Below are 20,201 nucleotides of genomic sequence, written 5' to 3' on the forward strand. Positions count from 1 at the left end.
GCTTTTGACCCCCAATATGAAGTATTCCATCAATCCACGGCGTGTTTATATTCTTGAAATACTAGTAAACGACAAGTCAAGTCACCACAAAATCATCGAAAAAATTCTCAAACGCCATATTTCCATCGTCCAGTGAAAACAAAGAAGGATCCAACGCAATATTCTGCTCGTACTCTAATCCCCCAATGGCACTTACTGAACCAATACCTGGCATTTGCCCAAACAATTCTGTGATCTAATGTCAGCTGGCGGCTATCTTATGGTGTAATCATAAGAATAATGTGTCCTACTTACCGTTAGATACCAACAAGTCTGCTTTATTTGATTCCTTTGAATCTTTTTTTAGAACAGCGGTAATGGCCTCGACTGCTCTTCTCGCCTCAGAGGACCGTTCGATATTCCTTTCCCAAAGACTCTTTGTGAACAGTAGTGCATCCGTGATCTTTTGACGCACTTGCAAAGCATTGTTATCAGCTGACTCAACATTGAATCTAGTCAAAGCAAGACACAGCATCATTGTAGCTTGCAGAAATTCATGATTGAGAGATGTAGCAACTTTCCAGCGAATATTGAACATCACTCCACCAGGTTCCATCTCCTCACTTAGTATATGTTGGTGTTCCAGGATAGACAAGGCGGAATTGACACATATATTACTGGACTCGGTTCCCTCTTTGTCGACCATGCTCTTCAAGAAATTTTGTTTATGAAGAGTATACATTGCCTTATGGAAAAGTATGTTGACGAAAATTCGGTTGAGCATTGTAACCGGGTTATCTGCAATGGATGACTGGCAAGGCTTGGCCTGTAACCAAGAAGGAAGGTCATCAAGAGCGCTCTGCAGCTTGGCACTTAAAGCGGAAATGGTAGCAGGTGATGGCGGAGCAGCTTCGATGACATCGTATATCTCCGCAGCTACTTTGATGATTTTATTTCTGTGAATGATAAACGACAGTGGTGTGGGATCTGCCAGTGGTCTCTCGGGAGGAGTCTCATCATGCTCAAAGCTGATATCATCGTCGAATAAATGTGCAGGCGGACGTGTATCACACTGCGAATCTTTGATTATCCGAGGAAGTCCGACCTGAGTACTTGTGAAGAAGTCCATCTGGTAAAGTGCAATCCAAATTCGTCGTCGCAACTCACCTTGCAAAGGCCGGATATGTGGCCAATGAGATGGATCGCGGTGTAGTCCCATTCGCAGTGCGATTCGAACCACCACTCCGATCAAAAGCCAATTTCCGATATCTGCGTCGATATTTACATTTTGGTCGACGGCAAAATGTAGGATGAGCGTTTCTATAGTATGTCTGCTTGGCTGGAGATAGTTTACACTGACTAGGCAATGAATGGTGAGAGTTCGATAAGACTCTAGCATTGCTTGAGTTTCATCGATGGGTAAACCAAATGCTTCGGAGTTTTGTTGCTGGAGAAATGCAGACATGCTCATTATACTGAACAAAAGACCGATCCACATGGTGGGCACCGAGGAAGGGTTCGCCCAGAAATTTGCGTACTATTGGTACCAATGTCAAAGAATTTCACCAAAACCAAGTATAGTCACAACATACCTCGGCAAGAAACTTTCTACGATGGAGAATAACTAGGAAATAGACCATTATTTAGTAAGAAAAACAAAATACGAAGGATCATAAACCTACCGGGTGCAAGGTCAAAGGTGTTGAAAAATCGTGAGATGTGTCTATCCACCACTTTTCGGACGGGAATCATTGTCATTATTTGATCACGCGAAAGTGATATACCGCTGTTAAGTAGCGATAGTCTCGCTGACAAGGAGCCATGGATGGATGCGGTCTCATATGGAGTGGACTGTCGAGTTGTAGCGTCATCTGAGGGATCTTCAGCAAACTCGTCTTTCAGATTTTGAATCTATTCAGGTGCTTAGTTAACCTTGAAGTCATGTTTAGGAGTTTTATCCAGTCCAAAATCGAACTTACATCCTCTAAGATAGTGGCCCAATGTGAGCTACCAATGTAAACATCCCCGCTATCTGTAATGCTCAATTTCTCCATACTATCGGTCGTAGGGCTCTTGTGAGAAGATGAAGCTGGTTGAGTGTGTAGAATTTTCACTGGCTCATTTTCACAATCTGATGGTTGACTTGATTTGTTGATCATGTCTCTCAGTTCAGTGACAAGGCTCTCTAGACGATTGATCCGCTGACGTGCCTGCTGTCCTCGGGCGCGGGGTCTGTAATCAACAGCATGTTTTCGATCTTTTTCTGAAGCAGTAAATGTGCATTCTAATGGCTTGCCACGCATTATGCATGGCCCGCAAGGATGCTCTCTATCACATCCAATTCTGCCAAGGGTTTATTAAAACAAGGATTATGCCGGGCGACAAAAGATGAAACTCACTTGCGTGATCTGCAATATGAACAGCTCAAGATTGGCTTATCGCGTCTTCTTAGTAAAGCTTGTGATTCCATAATCGTTTAATCCACACACGCAATGTCCGATGATTTGGCAGAAACTAAAGCATGAGTCGGCATCATCGCCTCCAGGGCTTGGATGTAGGCTATGGTTATGTTGCCTGATATATCGGGTATCGAGGCGCCCGGCGAGAATTGCTAATACCACCCCTCAAATGGCTAAACCCACCCCTTCTAAGCCGCTTTGGGAAATTCTGCCGTATTTGTAATATGAGCCCTTAACAAGGCGGTGTAATTTAAAATGGGCGGTCAGGCGAGGTCCAGGCGGATCCCAAGCTTATGGGAGCAGCTAGGTGCCGTTGAAGATGCTGTAGATCGTGAGTTTTATGAGCAATGGTCCCAACAAGGCTCACAGCAGCCAGCAACTCAGCAATCGCGGAGGAGACCCGATACGTGTGGAAATTGGGGCGTGGAGGGGCATAAAAGGCCTGGATGTCCGCAGATCAACAGATTTGCCAGTTAATTCGACTGAAAATGCATTTTCCGGTGTTTTTAAAATCAGCCCCTGTTTCCTCTTTAGGTTAAGCTTGGAATGAGATAACTTGCTTGCATATTAAATGTCGTTAAATGTGTGGTAAAATGGAAGCTTTTTACGTGGAGATTTAATTTAATTCTGGACCGTATTCATGCTGCCGGCAGAAAATTGATGCCTTTGTGCCTCGTGGTATTACAAATACGGCGGTGAGCTTAGAAGGGGTGGGTTTAGCCATTTGAGGGGTGGTATTAGCAATTCTCGCGCCCGGCAAGCCTTGGCAATCAGCCAATGATTCGTGACCTTATGTTCCCAAATCACCTGAAACACTTTGGAGTCCGAGTCTAAAAATTCGTGTCAAAGTCCGAAGGGGAGATTGAGTGAAAGTTCTATGTAGTGACAAGACTGTCCATGCACAAGGCCTGGGTGGAGAATCTCCATAATTTCCGCTGTCTGCGAATTGCGGACGGTCGGACGGTCGGACAGTCATTATATAAGCAGGCGTTCATTGGTCAATTGGATTCTATAGTTAGCTATTGTCCGTATCACCCTCCGCAACCACAATGTGAAATTGGATATGAGGTTGAACGTATAAATAGATGAGTGTGTCTAGTAGTCAAGTAATAAATACTTTCATTATTTTTTCAACCCGATTGCTCATCACTTATATTTGAGTTGAATTGTTAACATACCGCACGCTCCTTACACGATGCGAACAACCGAAAAAATGTCAACCAACACAACAGACTTCAAGTATCCTTCGGGCCTGAAGTTTGCATTGCTCATGATATCAACATTCATTGGCATGTTCCTTGTCGCATTAGTACGTGACTAGTACTCCAAATTTCTATTAAGGATAATCCTAATTTGTGTCTTGTTGGCTTTCAGGACAAACTCATTATCTCAACCGCCCTACCTGCAATTACCAATGACTTTCATGCGACGAACAACATCGGGTGGTATGGAACGGCATATATGTTGACAAACTGCGCCTTCTTGCTGGTATTCGGGAAATTATATACATTTCTTAATATCAAAGCGACTTTCCTAACGGCCGTAGTCCTGTTCGAGGTAGGATCAGCTATCTGTGGAGCCGCGCCAAACTCAATCACTTTTATCATTGGAAGAGCGATTGCTGGCTTGGGCGCTGGTGGTGTTCAATCTGGTGTGGTAGGTTATTTCAAACCTCTCTCCCTTCACCCAGAAATTCAGGCGATTTTCATTAACAAATGTTTAGATCGTTATAATTGTCTACGCAGTGCCTCTGCCAAAACGACCGCAGTATCAAGGTCTATTCGGTGCCGTATATGGCATCTCCTCTATAATCGGCCCACTTGTTGGTGGTGCTTTTACCTCCAAGGTCACCTGGAGATGGTGCTTCTATATCAACTTACCTTTGGGTGGGGTCGTGCTCCTCTTCGTATTCTTCCTACTTGATGTTCCTAGTAGCTCAACTACAGCGAAGAACCTTAAGCAAAAGGTAATGCAGTTGAATGCCGAGGGCCTTTTGGCTCTTCTTCCCGGGGTCGTATGTTTATGTTTAGCACTGGAATGGGGTGGCTTTACGTATGCAGTGAGTTTCACCTCTAAGTTTGACTTGACTGCCGTTCTTGAAAACCGTCACATCGAGACCGAACAATTACTTACAGAGATCAGTGGAACAACGGACGCATACTCGCATTGCTCGTTTTGGCCTGTGTACTTCTCATCGTTTTCATTGTGATACAAATTTGGCAGCCTGACCGTGCGCTTGTACCACCACGTATCTTCATTCAACGCAGTATCGCTGGTGGATTCTGGGTAAGCTGCTGCGTCGGAGCGCATCAGACACTGTTGAGTAAGTTAGCCCGCTCACTCGCGTGTTAGCATTTTATTGACACAGCGACGCCAGGCTATTATCTTCCAATATGGTTCCAAGCCATTAAAGACGATTCGGCTGTTCAAAGTGGAATACACCTCCTACCAATGGTCATTGCCTTAGTCATTGCATCAATTATCTGCGGGGTCCTTACATCTAAAGTCGGGTACTATACGCCCTTCTTGATATTTGGAATTTGTACAGCGTCAATTGGAGTCGGTCTTCTGACCACATTTCATGTTGATACATCGAAGAGTTATTGGATTGGATATCAAATATTGTATGGCTTCGGTTTGGGAGCATGCTTTCAAGCACCCAGCATGGCTGCACAAACGATACTACCCCGCAATGAAGTGTCTATTGGCGCTTCTTTGATGCTATTCGGGCAAACTCTCTCTGGTTCTATCTTCGTCTCTGTTGGCCAGAATGTCTTGGACAGCCAACTAGTCAAGCGACTTGCCAATATCACAACTATTACCTCTCAGCAGGTGCAGAATTCTGGTACTACGGGGCTTTTCAGCATAGTTCCTGACAAGGATCATGGTAAGGTACTGGAAGCTTATAATGGTTCCCTTTGTGCATGCTTCCGAGTCGCTCTTGTACTAGCCTGTCTTACTATTGTAGGTGGAATTGCTATGGAATGGCGCAGCGTTAAAAAAGAAAGGGATACCTCCGCTTCCCAGTCGTGTGATGAGCAAGCTGAATCTGGAGATAATCTTGACAGCAAGGAAGGTGGCTCCAATGGAGAGAAGAAGGTATATATTTCCATTTGAATATAGCAAAGAGAATACTATTGAAGAAAGAGAATCTGCTCTTTTGTCTATTTGTCGTTGCTATGAAATAAATACAAAAACTCGAACACATCTTGTAAAAACCTAGATTCACAAAACTGTATCGTACATGACATTTATATAGGTAATGCTTTGAAACGCTTCGTCGCTGGGGTATGAAAATGCAAGAAAAGAAATTGGAGATCAGAGCGTCGGCTCTACAGATGAAGCATCTCGACAGCCAAATCATAAGCCCGGTTCTTCAGCTCCCATTCATGCGAGCCTGCTCGAGTCTTTTTGTCCCAACCATGATTGCATCTCGCCATTCTTTGATATACAACCCGTCGCTCCGGATCCTTCTTAAGCTGCCTCGCAAGTCTCTCTCCCTCGTCAGCTAAAGTATCATAGCCAGCCGTGATGACAAGAACATTCTTCGGAAAAAGTATGGGATCGGCAAAACTGGGAATCAGCCGGGGATCCTGTGCATCGACTTCAGATTGAATATAACATTTTGCAAAAAGCCGCAAAGTGGAGACAGGGATGGGACGGCCCCCCGCTTCGGGCGCCACCAACGTCGCCGGATCAATATGTCCCTCTGTACTTGGGTAGAATGTAATTACGGAACGAAATGTGTTTTTCGGAAACAAAGTGGAGGATGCGACAAGAGCTAGAGTTCCACCGGCGCTAAACCCAGAGACTGATATCCGAGTCTGATCGAAAAGAGCGGGTTGTTGTAGTACCCATTTCACCACATCCTCAGTATCATGAATTGCGGCTGGAAATGGACACTCAGGCGACAGTCGATACTGAACATCTACGACAGTGTAATTTGTGCGTTGACTGATTTCGCGACAGAATGCATCATCACTACCATGTGCTGGTATGACAAACCCACTTCCGTGAAAATTGATCAGGACTGGGCCTGGAATTTGTGTTTTATGCACTGAGGGTCGATAAACATGGATTTTGATTTTTCGCCCGGGATCCCGAGATGGAATATGAGTGATCACATCGGGGCTAGCATTCCATCCTCCTGACATAAGTCTGACTAGAATCCTCACGATGAGGGCGCCAATTTTCAGGCGAAGATATGCTAGATATGCTAGAAGCCACATGATGCTTTGAAGATGAGTTAATGGATTTGAGATGGATGAAAAAAGATTGGGGCGATCGGCTGCCTTATATCTCCACTGTGGCCCCGATGATGTCGCGTGCAAAATTTACTTTCAGGGATTTTTTCTCCTTCCAAGGTTTTCAGGCGATTTGATTCGACGGTGAGATCCACAATGTGGGAACGCACAACTATGAAGAGAATTATCCAAGTTTCATCAAGAGAATTTTGATTTTTGAGTAAAACAAAAACATCGAGTAGGGGGTATTTGATGTAGTCTGGCCAGATCAATGAAGAAGGGGTTAGTTGAATAAATGTTCCAAAAATAATCTTAAGCTTCAATGACATTTTCCAAGCATTCTTCCCTTACTTCGTATGGCATGCGCAATACCATTGAACCGACAATTAAGAGGATCATTCCAAATTAAATCGTTCTATCACGATGAAATCTAAATCTCCCCTCCAAGCCCGAATACCAAAACAAGACCACTGATGACAGCAAATCCAGACACCGATTGGGCTCCCACGTGGTCCGAAAAACTATAAGGAATGAAGCTGGTTTTGCTTGGAGGAGTGTTTTGCATATTTGGATGAACAAGCCATGTTGCTGTCACGCCCACCCAAACGATAACCCAGGTATAACCGACAAGCCGCTTCCAAATTGAAACAGTCTGTGTATTCGACCCTGTTATGCGTTTATAAACCTCTTGAACTCCATCCTCAATCATGAATCCCAAAGTAGTGATAGTGAAAAACGGCACGGCACCAGAAAACTCTAAAGGAACTCCCGCTACACTGTCGAGCATTGTATGCAATAAAGCAGATTGCAAGAAAACGAAGAACACATTGGTGTATCTTTCCAGAAGTGAGGGCTTTGGAAGATGTAAAACATCACAAGTTATCCATTTGCTCACGGCAGTGAGCGTAGGACGTAGCATTTGATGCCAAAATGTTCTGCGTACACAAATTAGGTTAGTGAGGGTCGAAAATGTAAAGAGGAAAAGGAACATCTTACCCCCAAAGTTTTCGTAATGTATACGCATCTTTCATTGTCCCAAAGACTGGTGGCCATTCAGTAGGGCAATGGAATCCTAATCCAACAGAAAGAATCGAGGCAAGGCGACATCGAGAATCAAACATGATACGGCCAATGACGAACCATGCAAAAGTGTGCGTGATGATGCGTTCTATCCACTTCTCGAGAGACACGTTCCATTCTGGATATGTGAAGACTCCCTCAGGAGTTGATTCTGATCCTTCTTGCTGATGACTCGCAAACTGAAGCAAATCCAATATCGCGTACTGCCATGCTAAAATCAAAGATTGTCGCAACAGAAAAGTACTTCGGGATGCCGTAAACGCGCTAGTTTTGCTATCGCAATAATATGATGCGGGAGAAGGAGTACCCTTTGCTTGTCGAGGTGTTCCCACGCCACGAGGACATGTAAATAGTTCTGAGGCATATAAAAAGCGACCTGCGAGAGTATTTGTACGCTCAGGGGCCTCACGGGATATGTCATTCGCATCAAGAGCATTGATCAGTAGCATATCGAGGCATTGAAGGGGAGGGAAGAAGACTACACCCCCCATGAACATTGAAATTTGGCAAAATGTATTCATCTTGCGTACATTTTGGTAGGCAATCCAAATTACACATAGGAGTGCAAGGTAGCGAAAGATAGAGTGCTTCTTGGTTGTGATGAGGATTGTTGCTGGAATGGAAGTTACTAGTATGGCGCTACCAGCAGCCAGACTTAGATCTGTCAAAAGTGTCATCGTGTCATCAACCATTTGATAATGCGAAATTCGAGCCGAGTCAACTGTAAAAGTGGAAGATCGGAAGATCACTTGGATTTGACGGAGAATAGGGGTTGGTTGTAAATAGAGGCTCAACAGCCGAGAATTTATTGGGGGCTAAATAAGAAAGCCCGAAACTCCATGGGGAAGGATGCGTTGGAGTTTGTTGTAATCGCCGATAACATTTATACTGATTTTACCCAAAATGGAACTTGAAGTTCACATTGACCCAAACAGCTCAACGTAGAGAATAGATCGGTCTCGAGGTCACTGGCAAATTATAATGTTTCCCGGTCGCACGGTCTGACACGCAGGCATATGTACAACTTAAACCCGCGTGGCTGTCGGCTAGCCGTGATTCTATACCTAGTAGATGCCGTTACCGATGTCGACGGGTATACTAGGTACCGCCTGAGATAGTCGCATGGGCACTACTGATTATTCATTTTGGCCTTCTTAATTAATGGGTAGCTTTTACCCCGGATGTTATATCCAATTCTCGGACTGATAGCAGAAATTCTGATCTAAGGGTAATTTGTTGGGGTATTTAAGTTTCGGATATTGGCGGAATACTCAATAGAATGACACTTTTTACTTTATTAATTCTTCCGAGCTCAAAAGCAGAAACATTTAAGAAAAGATAAATCTAGACAAACTTTTACTCAGTACCTACATGTCATGAGTCAGTGTGGGGAGATGGACTGTTCGTAGTGGTGCGCTCATTGACGGCCACACGTCATTGACTGCTCTTCCCGGCTGGAACACATCAAAAAGTACACAACGCAAGGATCAGGCCACTCCACAAAGATACCGTGGCGTGCATCTCAAAACAGGGTTTTTGTATGAGCAGTTTACGGAAAATTCCGCGACCGAACGACCTTTTCCCTTTATCATTGTCTCACTCCCCTTCTTATTTCTCTCACTCAGCAGCATCAATGACAACACGATTACTGGAATCACTTTAATTCAAACACCTCCTACCAATTCGAATCAAGAGACAGCCTCACATTCATCATGTCACCCGGGTCCAGCGCCCAGAGCAAAAGCATCTCGGCTTATGGAGATGCGCGCTCAACTATCTCAGGGAAATGTCTTGACCCCGAAGAGGTTCGTAAGATGAACCAATACTTCAACGCCAGTCTGTACCTTTGTCTCGGCATGCTCTATCTTCGTGAAAATCCTCTTCTCAAGGAGCCATTGAAGAAAGAACATCTCAAAGCTCGTCTTCTGGGTCACTGGGGATCAGATGCCGGTCAATCCTTCACTTGGATTCACATGAACCGTCTCATTAAGAAGTACGACCTGGACGTTCTATTCATTTCAGGACCTGGCCACGGTGCCCCCGGAATCATCTCCCAGTCTTACCTTGAAGGTGTCTACACAGAAGTGTACCCGGATAAGACTGAAGATGCGGAAGGAATGCAGAAATTCTTCAAGCAATTTTCTTTCCCTGGTGGCATTGGGAGCCATGCTACTCCCGAAACCCCGGGTAGTATCCATGAAGGTGGTGAGCTTGGATACTCTATTTCTCACGCTTTTGGAACCGTCTTCGATAACCCAAATCTCATCACCCTTACGATGGTTGGTGATGGAGAGTCCGAAACTGGCCCACTCGCGACAAGCTGGCATAGCACGAAATTCCTCAATCCCATCACTGACGGTGCGGTTCTGCCTGTGCTTCATCTGAATGGATACAAGATCAATAATCCCACTGTTTTGGCACGTATTAGCCACGAAGAGTTGACCGCTTTGATGGTCGGCTATGGCTGGAAGCCTTATTTCGTGGAGGGAAGTGACCTGGACAGCATGCACCAAGCTATGGCAGTTACCCTGGAGCAATGCGTTAAGGAGATCAAAGAGTATCAGCAGCAAGCACGATCTTCCAACAAGCCATTCCGTCCTCGCTGGCCTATGATTGTACTTCGGTCTCCGAAGGGTTGGACCGCTCCTAGAGATATCGATGGAAAGCACCTTGAAGGCTTCTGGCGCGCACATCAAATCCCAATCACCGATGTCTCATCGAATCCTGCTCATTTGAAAATCCTGGAATCTTGGATGAAGGGATACAAGCCAGAAACCCTATTCGACAAGAACGGCAAGCTTATCTCAGAGTTGAGGGAGCTTGCGCCTAGTGGCAACTCTCGCATTAGCGCCAACCCGGTCGGCAATGGTGGAATTCTGCGCAAGCCTTTGCAGTTGAATGACTTCCGAGACTACAAAATCACTGACATCACTCCTGGAAAGACTTATGCAGGAGGTATGGCCAACATGGCTAAATTCCTTCGTGATGTTGTTGCTAGAAATATGACTTCCTTCCGGCTCTTTGGTCCCGATGAGACGGAATCCAACAAGCTGTCTGAAGTTTACAAAGCCGGTCAGAAGGTTTGGATGGCGGATTACTTTGAAGAAGATAAAGATGGCGGCAATCTGTCTCCCTTCGGTCGTGTCATGGAGATTCTCAGTGAGCATACTTGTGAAGGCTGGTTGGAAGGGTATATTCTTTCCGGTCGCCATGGTCTCATCAACAGCTACGAACCATTCATTCACGTTATTGATTCAATGGTCAACCAGCACTGCAAGTGGATTGAGAAATGTCTGGAAGTCGAGTGGCGTGCTAAGGTCGCTTCTCTCAACATTTTGATCACAGCCACCGTCTGGAGACAAGACCACAACGGCTTCACCCACCAGGATCCCGGATTCCTAGACGTGGTCGCAAACAAAAGCCCAGAAGTAGTCCGTATCTACCTTCCACCCGACGGCAATACTCTTCTCTCAGTCATGGACCACTGTCTGCGCAGCGTAAATTACGTGAATGTCGTGGTAGCAGACAAGCAAGACCACATCCAATTCTTGAATATGGACGACGCAATTGCACACTGCACTAAGGGTCTTGGAATATGGGACTGGGCCAGTAATGACCAGGGTGGAGAACCTGATGTCGTAATGGCATCTTGCGGCGATGTCTCGACCCACGAAGCCTTGGCTGCGACCGCACTTCTTCGCGAATACCTCCCAGACCTGAAAGTCCGCTTTGTCAATGTTGTAGATCTGTTCCGACTTATCTCGGGTATTCACCATCCACATGGTATGCCGGATCGTCAATGGAAGGCTATCTTCACCGATAACAAGCCTATCGTGTTTAACTTCCACTCGTACCCGTGGCTTATCCACCGTCTCACCTACAAGCGGCCAGGTCAGCATAACCTGCATGTGAGAGGGTATCGAGAAAAGGGAAATATTGATACTCCATTTGAGCTGGCGATGCGTAATGGAACCGATCGGTACAGCCTCGCTATTGATGCAATTGACTTGATTCCTTCTCTTGGTAATACTGCGTCGAGTGTGAGGGAGAAGTTGGTCGATGCTCGACTTGCGGGTAAAATGGAGGCATTTGAGAATGGTGTTGATCCTGAATACATTCGGAACTGGACTTGGCCTTATGCTAAATAATCCAATGATGGGTTCTCTATCAACGGGTGTCATGTGGGCGAGATCTGATTCAAGGAACGCGAGATATGTGAACTTTCGAGGGTATGAGTCGCTGATGATTTTTTTAACTTAATTTCATAGTGTATGATTTATTGAGAATGAGATACGATATTCTTAATTCCCAAATTCCAATTCAGTTGTAGATGTTTTGTAGTAGAGATGGACTGAAGGAGTATTCCGGCCAGACAGTCAGTAATTGCTTTCTCCAGATATTTTTATTAGGAAATCATTTGAAAAATTTGTAAAACAAAATGAATTACTTAAGCAAATGAATGGATTATCAAAGCTTCTTAAAAGGGCATGTATGACTTAAAAAGTTCCCAGCCAAATCGTTCACTGTGTGGCCAGACTGCCAGACCCTGTAGATCGCAGTGATCTGCACCTCGGAGTTCCCCGAAATCAATGTGGAGCAACGGCACTTGAAAAAGATTGACACAGCATGAAGCATGATAAGAGACCTGTCATCTTTCAAGAACACCATGCCACCCCCAAAATTAAGTAAGAGAGTCACCTGTATCCAGGGAGTGAAGCTTACCGGCTCTCCCTCTATCTGGGACATCAATATCGAGTACGACTCGGGATCCCCTCACGGCACAATCTCGTCCATCACCCCGCACGAGTCTTCCAGTGAAGATAAGGCCCAGGCTCCCCTCGTGTTACCAGCATTAACGCACCCACATATTCATCTGGATAAAGCATACGTTCACAATGCGCCGAACTATGGACATCTTCTACCTTGTACCGGTACCTTTTCAGAGGCTCTCTCTTTTACCACTAAGGCCAAGCAAAACTTTACCTATCCGGACGTTCTAAAAAGAGGAGAATGGTTACTAGCTGAATCTGTTTCATCTGGTGTTACAGCGATGAGAGCTTTCGTGGAGGTTGATCATACTGTCCAGTTGACCTGCTTAGATGCGGCGGTTACTTTGAAAGATCAATGGAGCGAGGCATGTCATATCCAGATTGCTTGCTTTGCGCAAGATCCTGTCTTCTCTGGTGAACATGGAGAAGAAAATCGGCGTCTTATCGAGAGCGCTCTTGGTGATTATTCACATATCGATGTTCTAGGCACAACTCCTTACGTGGAATCTAGTGCAGAGGCCTCGAAGCAAAATATCGAGTGGGCTATTGATTTCGCCTTGAAATTCAACAAACATGTCGATTTTCATCTGGATTATAATTTAGATCCTGCCAAAGAGCCATTGATATGGCATGTTTTACATATACTCCGTGAACGGGGCTGGACAAGTTGCTCGACACAGAAGCGTGTCATGCTGGGACATTGTACACGTCTAACGCTTCTCAATGAGGCGGAATGGCAAACGATTTCTCGCCTGATTCGGGAAAATGATCTCCCTGTCAGCTTCGTGGGTTTACCTACCAGTGATCTATACATGGCTGCACCAGTGGGAGGAGGCAGCCCTCATGAAAGAGCAAGGGGAACACTCCGGGTCCCTGATATGATCCGGAATCATGGACTAGATGCAACCATTGGGATCAATAATGTTGGTAATGCTTTTACGCCGTGGGGGTCTGCTGACCCGCTATTCCTAGCCTGTGTTGGGGTCGGAGTCTACCAAGCGGGGGCGCAGGACAGCGCTAGGCTTCTATATGAGTGTGTCTCCACGCGTGCTCGGGCAGCTATTGGACTTTCGTCGGACGCTTCCAGCCCTACCTTGCGAGTAGGCGGAGACTCGGATTTTATTCTCTTCCATGATCGAGATGATACCGGGTGTGGAGTGTCCCGTCCGCGTACGAGTGTAGCCGAAGTGGTTTGGGATCCACCGCAGCGGACAAGTCGGAGTGTGGTTGCAAATGGGCGTGTACAGACTGTTAATATGGGAGATTGTTCTATGTTTAAATTCGAGTGAAGTGATGAATATCTCAAATTAGCGTGAATATAGGCTGAATATAAAGTAGTGACGATCGTTAACGATTCAGGATTCAACGTGTTTATATAGTGGGTCATGTGATCATCCAATCACGTGAAACACCAAGCATCCTAACTATACGCTGTCGTCACTATGTATAAGCGACTCTGTACAGTAAGGATAATGCTATCAGATATAGGCACGATATTATTCACGGAATTCCAGAGCAAAGCCATGCGAGGTTGTGAGGTCATATGTTTGAGATTCATCTATCAGAACCAATGAAACTTGGAAGGATAGAATTTTCCAAGTGGATCAAAAGTGCGCGATATATGGCTAGATCCCCACTAACTCCGTGCCTGAACACACTATGGAACCTGGAACGTGGACAACGTCATGGGGGGGGGGGGGCGGATGTTCGTCTAGAAGGGGCCAGGGAAAAGTTACCAATATCAAGGAGAGGAGAGGAAATAGCACAATGAATCCATTCTCCAGTCTACCGGGTGAAACCCAGGTGAAATTAAAACTTTGTTGCAATGATAGAGATATATAGAGTGCGGTAGAGAAAGAGGAGAGAGAGAGACAGAGTTGATGCGGAGCACAAATACTAGTAGGCCTAACTTAGTACTTCCCGTCGTAGCCTTGAAGACGAACCAAACCCCTGTCAAGCGCCCAAACCCTCACCCCCCAAATTTTTCCTTTCCACCATCTCTTCCGAGTCCTTTGTTCCTCTCTCCCTGTTTTGTTGGACTTTTCTTTTAATGGTGATTTCAGCATCTTTCTACGATTCTATCCTTGTCACCTACATCCTTTTCCATCACTGGGCTTTGTAGAATCACCGGGTGGACGATCCAGCCCGTGGGGCTGTGTCTGCCCTTCGTCAGCGTTTCCCCCGCTCGTACCCTTTGACCGCTCCAACTTCCTCCACCCATCTACAAACTCGCTCTGGTCGTCATGTCGGCCCCGGCACCAGCTTCGAAGACGCCGGCGGTGGCCCGTAGTCAATCTACATCCTCTCGCCCATCGCATCGCCCTCCCACTTCAGAGCTACCCCATCGAACTCGAAGCGTGGCGGTCCGATCGTCCAACGGCTCCCAGCCCCCTTCACAGTCACAGCATTCGCATTCAAAATCCTCATCTCACGATCGCCGCCCGCCCTCAAACCACGCTGCACTGGAGACTATTGCCCGTCGAGACTTGGAAGCGTCCAATGCTCAAAAAATGCCTTCGTCTCGTCGGGAGCCGTCCTCCGAACGCTCGCAAGAGCGCCCAACCACCTCAGGCCGGACCGATTCCACCCGAAGACATCAGCGCAATTCATCCACGCAGGGCCACCAACGAGAAAGTGTAGATATGGCTAGGAACGCTACTGCGGATCGCGCAGCCGATTCTTCACAACCTGCGACCGCTCCGACCGCCCCCGCACAGCCAAGGCGCCGAACGACGATCACTACACCTACAGGCCAATGGGCACTGGGCAAAACTATCGGTGCTGGTAGTATGGGTAAAGTCAAACTGGCAAAGAATATGGAAACTGGGGAACAGGTATGATATTCCTCTTTAATCGTGCCGGTATCTCGTCCGCAACGTACATTCAACACATTCTAACTATTTTCCTCTTTGCTATAGGTCGCTGTTAAAATCGTTCCCAGGCTCTCGACGGAGGAGCATCGAAATGGTCGAGAAACTGAGCGGGCAGACCGCTCGAAAGAAATAAGAACCGCTCGTGAAGCAGCCATTGTCAGTCTTACTAGCCACCCGTATATTTGCGGCATGCGAGATGTGGTACGCACGACATATCACTGGTACATGCTCTTTGAGTATGTCAACGGTGGTCAAATGCTCGATTATATTATCTCTCATGGCAAGTTAAAAGAGAAGCAAGCTCGCAAGTTTGCTCGCCAGATTGCGAGCGCGCTTGATTATTGCCACCGCAACAGCATCGTCCACCGGGACTTGAAAATCGAGAACATCTTGATCAGCAAAACCGGTGATATTAAAATCATTGATTTTGGTCTCAGCAACCTTTTCTCCCCCAGAAGTCTTCTGAAGACTTTCTGTGGTAGTCTTTATTTTGCAGCGCCGGAGCTGCTTCAGGCGAGACAATATACTGGACCGGAGGTGGATGTTTGGAGTTTTGGCATTGTTCTCTACGTCTTGGTCTGCGGCAAAGTACCCTTCGATGACCAGAGCATGCCTCAACTCCATGCAAAAATTAAGAAGGGTGTGGTTGAATACCCACCAGGCCTCACAACGGGTAAGCATCTATCCAAATTATTCCCCTCACAAATTTCGTCTCTTTCTAATACCATCTTGTAGAATGCCGTCACATTATCTCCCGCATGCTTGTCACTGATCCCAAACAGCGTGCTAGCCTAGCTGAGATTATGAGCCACCCTTGGATGAACAAAGGCTTCAGCGCTCCCCCTGAGAACTTCCTCCCCCATCGAGATCCCTTGCAACTTCCATTGGATCAAGAAGTAATCGAGAAGATGACTGGCTTCGATTTCGGCCCGCCAGATTACATCACAGCTCAGTTGACGAAAGTGTTAGAATCCGATGAATACCAACATGCTGTGCGACTCAACTTCCGCGAGCAGCCGTCAAACAACCAGGCTGAACGAAAACGCGGTGTCTTCGACTTTTATAAACGTCGCAACTCGGCCGCTAGTCGCGACACGCTTTCCGCACCTTCGGCAGAAGCAATTCAGCTTGGCAATGACCCTCTGAATGCTTACAGTCCGCTGGTTTCAGTTTATCACCTCGTAAAGGAGAAGGTAGACCGTGAACGAGCTGAGAGTCGCCCTGGAGCTTTAGGAATTCGGCCCATAGCCGATGTGACATCAGCGCCCCAGGATCTGGCACCACCGGAGGCTGCTCATACCAATCAGTATCAACTTCCTGGTGAAAGAGATACTGGCCGACGATCCCGCCCCCGAGCCAGAACCCATGGCGAAGAGGATGTCACAGAGGGCATCAAGAACCTTCACACTTCCTCACCATCCGGGCATCCAGCACTGCCCGATACCCCCGCGAAGAAGGAAAGCACTGCTGCTGGAATTTTGCGACGCTTCAGTACCCGCAAGCCCAAGGACCGGAGTCGCGACGTTGAACGAGAGCGTATCAGCACGCCCAACACTCCAACACTCAATGTACAGCCCCCGGCTGATTCTGCGTCTCCAATGAATCGTGGATTCAGCGTACGACGCACTCGACAGAATGAGCCGTCCCCAGCTTCCATCCCGTCTGGTGGAAGTCAACCTCAGCAAGATTTCCTTGCAGCCCCGGGCTCAAGCGAACCAACTGGGCAAACTAGCAAATTCCTGGGTCGCTCTACTAGTGTCAACTCTGCCAACTACCGGCCTCGACGGGCTGCTCGGAGGACCGAGGTTGATGGTCTAGACATTGAACGCCAACCTCCATCGACCAGCGGCTCTGACCAAGTGGATCCCAACATCCCTAAGGACCCCAGAGACCAAGCAGCTGCCAGACCCGGTGGTCACACTCATACTGCCCGAACTATGTCGTTGGGCCACGCTCGCCGCGAGAGCATCCAGGCCCGCCGAGCCCGCCGAGAAGCAGCTCGTGAGGCCAATGTGCCAGAGGAAACCGATGAAGACATCACTGGTGCAGGCACCGCACTAGAAAGTGCGAATGAAGGCGAAGATCTCTCGAAGCCAGTATATCTAAAAGGCCTCTTCAGCGTGTCTACAACCAGTAGCAAACCACTGCCAGTTATTCGGGCCGACATTATCCGTGTCTTGAGGCAGCTGGCCGTGGAATATGTTGAAATCAAGGGTGGCTTCAGTTGTCGACACGCTCCTAGCATTGACCTCGATAAAGTTATTGACGTCAATCCTCCTAGCCCAGATCGCCAAGGGCAGGTTTCCCATCGTCGTCGCATCAGCTTCGGTGGACTACTTGGCCATGACGATAGCCGCGATGACAGCCGCGATCACAACCGTGATCACAGTCGCTCGGCATCTAACAAGCTGCACCGTCGCAACCAACCAGATCGCAGTTTCGTTTCCAACTCAGACGCATCAGAAGAGTTCGTTGCACGCGACAATCAGCAAAGCGGCGCAGTCGGGGAACGGGTTGTTGGCGAGACCACTACTCGCGTCCAGAGCGACACCGGCGAGAACTTGGTCCTTCGATTTGAAATTCTCATTGTGAAGGTTCCTCTGTTCTCCCTTCATGGCATTCAGTTCAAGAAGGTCTCCGGTGGAATGTGGCAGTACCGCGAGATGGCAAAGAAGATTCTAGACGCTTTACGACTGTGATTCATTCAGCCTTACAGCTAAATATCTATTTACGCACCGCATACTCCTAAAGGAGACAAGACCATAGAAGTTTGACGGAACCCTTGTTATTACCTTCCGTCCTATGATGTTCCTTCCGCCCCACACCCATGTTCTTCCTCCCTCTATCTGGTACATTTGCCAACGACGTATCCGCACAAGAGCATCTATCATATTTATGTGTTACCCTCGCATTCAAAGGCACCATGTTCTCCCTGTTTTCCCCCTCGCTTTATCTAGCTCTTCCTTAGCCTATCATTCCGGGTTTGCATCCATCGCTACTTGTTTGGCTTTTATCATTTTCTTCCTCGCCCTCTTTCTTCTATACTGTCGTTTTAGAAAAGCGTGTCCATCTTCTTGCTGTACATTAAGTTGAAGACATGTCCTGAAGGCTTCCTGTTTATTCATTGCTGTGGTATGGGCATTCATGCAAGTCCCTTTTTAGCGTCGCCAAGCAGTTATGAAAGGAAATTGGCGTTGTATAGCTTTTGTGGGAGTTATGTATGCAGAATAACGAGTTCAGCTCTTTTTCAACTGGACACATTAAATAACATTTAAAACTTTTAGTTTTCGCCATTTTATATATCTTAGTGTGAAATTCCAGGTCTCGGGTATCAGGAGGACTTCAAATTATACATGGTGGATCAATTCAGGTTGCCCGGGTGTCGTCGTATGGGTCCCTAACGATCGTAAAAATTGCACTTCAGGTACCCTCACTACTGGAACTGATTCGACGGGGTGGCCGAATCTCAGTCCTCCGGCACGGCTAGTACCACTACCCATCAAAGGGTTAAAGGTTGGAGGACGTAAGCCAAGTCCAAAGTCTTGAAAATGATCATTCATTAGTGGCAACTACATTGAGTATTACATTTGCATTACTGACCATCGAATTGCTTTGATAAAATGGCTTCAATGTTTCTTGACTCGATTGTGTCAATTCCGCAAACGAAGAGCAGCTTTTGTTCGAGTGTTCCCCGACTCAGATACCACAATCCTGCTCTCATGTATCTCACTTAGACCTGTGCAATGGGCGGCCCATGGACAGGGTGCCCATTTAGCCAAGCCATTGCATTAATTTATGGTAATTTTGTATATTACTAGTAGTTATTTATTCGTATTTCGAAATAACTACCTTAATTATAGCTAAATACCAAATGAATTATATCTAAATAAATATTCTCTAGACCTAGATATATATATTTATCTACATAGAAGATACTCTACTATCTTATATATTATAGCTAGTGATCGCTATTTTGATATTGCTAACTATTCTTCCTTTTTAAAAGATTAGTAGATATATAAGGATCTGATATCAATTTTCCTTATTTTTCTATAATTTTAACTAATTTATTTTAGGTGCAAAATATAGGTACCAGAGATTGAAATTTCTTTTATTGATTATAAGGATTTTAGGGGGGTCAGACTTTACAAATAATATAGATACTATAGGCATGCCCATAGGTATACCCATTCTATTAGCCAAGCAGCTATTGATAAAAGTGGATTGAATACAGCAGCCATACAGCCACGCAAAGCCTATATCTTCATATTTTATACAAATCACATAATCTTATTATTTACACCACTTTTAGGCATGTTATAGGCAGTATACCATATAGGCATGCCCATGAATAGACAGGTTTGCTAATGAGCATGCCCATAGGTCTGCGCAGGTCTAATCGCGGCCATGCATGAAAGTCTCAGAAAAGATGGTCCAAAAGTTCACAGGAAAAGAAGAACACACGGTCGGAAATCAGCTTAGATGCTTCGTTTTGTCGCTAAGTGTTGGTATTAGTATGGACGATAAGAAAATGAACAACTGCGTTAGGGTACGCTGTTTGGCTTTCGGCAGTCCCAGGCTCGGCTAGGCCCACCTAGGCATCCCTAGGCTGATCTTCAACCTGCCTGCGCACGTTCGCGCAATCATGATGCGTCGAAATTCTGCCCTATTTTATGTCCTAGGGTATTGAAGGATTGCTTTCGAAATTGCTTCTATTACTGTAAGTAATTCACAAAGCATAAAACATTAACAATCAACCTGTGAGTTTTTATAGGTGGACTTAGTCATAAGTAGGCA

At 46.3% G+C, this 20,201-nt stretch overlaps 7 protein-coding genes across 7 annotated transcripts; 4 read left to right on the top strand and 3 right to left on the bottom strand.

Moving 5' to 3' along the window:
* Positions 1-76: 76 nt before the first annotated feature.
* N7478_000994 (fungal specific transcription factor domain-containing protein) lies at positions 77-2,033 on the bottom strand (the record flags this gene model as incomplete). Its single annotated transcript, XM_056917209.1, has 5 exons — positions 77-228; positions 295-1,516; positions 1,572-1,603; positions 1,662-1,890; positions 1,959-2,033. 5 exons carry the CDS (start codon positions 2,031-2,033, stop codon positions 77-79), a joined length of 1,710 nt encoding a protein of 569 aa, XP_056785089.1.
* A 1,600-nt stretch (positions 2,034-3,633) lies between these two features.
* N7478_000995 (MDR family MFS transporter) lies at positions 3,634-5,579 on the top strand (the record flags this gene model as incomplete). Its single annotated transcript, XM_056917210.1, has 6 exons — positions 3,634-3,747; positions 3,813-4,094; positions 4,162-4,490; positions 4,574-4,761; positions 4,807-5,537; positions 5,562-5,579. 6 exons carry the CDS (start codon positions 3,634-3,636, stop codon positions 5,577-5,579), a joined length of 1,662 nt encoding a protein of 553 aa, XP_056785090.1.
* A 191-nt stretch (positions 5,580-5,770) lies between these two features.
* Positions 5,771-6,667, bottom strand: N7478_000996 (uncharacterized protein; the record flags this gene model as incomplete). Its single annotated transcript, XM_056917211.1, has 1 exon — positions 5,771-6,667. The coding sequence occupies one exon, from the start codon at positions 6,665-6,667 to the stop codon at positions 5,771-5,773; it is 897 nt and encodes a 298-aa protein (XP_056785091.1).
* Positions 6,668-7,112: 445 nt separating this feature from the next.
* N7478_000997 (wax synthase family protein) lies at positions 7,113-8,439 on the bottom strand (the record flags this gene model as incomplete). The annotated part of the gene is made up of 2 exons (XM_056917212.1): positions 7,113-7,617; positions 7,679-8,439. The coding sequence occupies 2 exons, from the start codon at positions 8,437-8,439 to the stop codon at positions 7,113-7,115; spliced, it is 1,266 nt and encodes a 421-aa protein (XP_056785092.1).
* Positions 8,440-9,474: 1,035 nt separating this feature from the next.
* Positions 9,475-11,910, top strand: N7478_000998 (phosphoketolase family protein; the record flags this gene model as incomplete). Its single annotated transcript, XM_056917213.1, has 1 exon — positions 9,475-11,910. One exon carries the CDS (start codon positions 9,475-9,477, stop codon positions 11,908-11,910), a length of 2,436 nt encoding a protein of 811 aa, XP_056785093.1.
* Positions 11,911-12,428: 518 nt separating this feature from the next.
* Positions 12,429-13,820, top strand: N7478_000999 (putative zinc metallopeptidase; the record flags this gene model as incomplete). The annotated part of the gene is made up of 1 exon (XM_056917214.1): positions 12,429-13,820. One exon carries the CDS (start codon positions 12,429-12,431, stop codon positions 13,818-13,820), a length of 1,392 nt encoding a protein of 463 aa, XP_056785094.1.
* A 954-nt stretch (positions 13,821-14,774) lies between these two features.
* kin1 (putative serine/threonine protein kinase Kin1) lies at positions 14,775-18,103 on the top strand (the record flags this gene model as incomplete). Its single annotated transcript, XM_056917215.1, has 3 exons — positions 14,775-15,365; positions 15,450-16,077; positions 16,140-18,103. 3 exons carry the CDS (start codon positions 14,775-14,777, stop codon positions 18,101-18,103), a joined length of 3,183 nt encoding a protein of 1,060 aa, XP_056785095.1.
* Positions 18,104-20,201: the final 2,098 nt, after the last annotated feature.

Source organism: Penicillium angulare (genome assembly GCF_028827245.1).
Source record: "Penicillium angulare strain IBT 27051 chromosome Unknown utg000001l_segment0_segment0, whole genome shotgun sequence".
Lineage (NCBI taxonomy): Eukaryota > Fungi > Ascomycota > Eurotiomycetes > Eurotiales > Aspergillaceae > Penicillium > Penicillium angulare.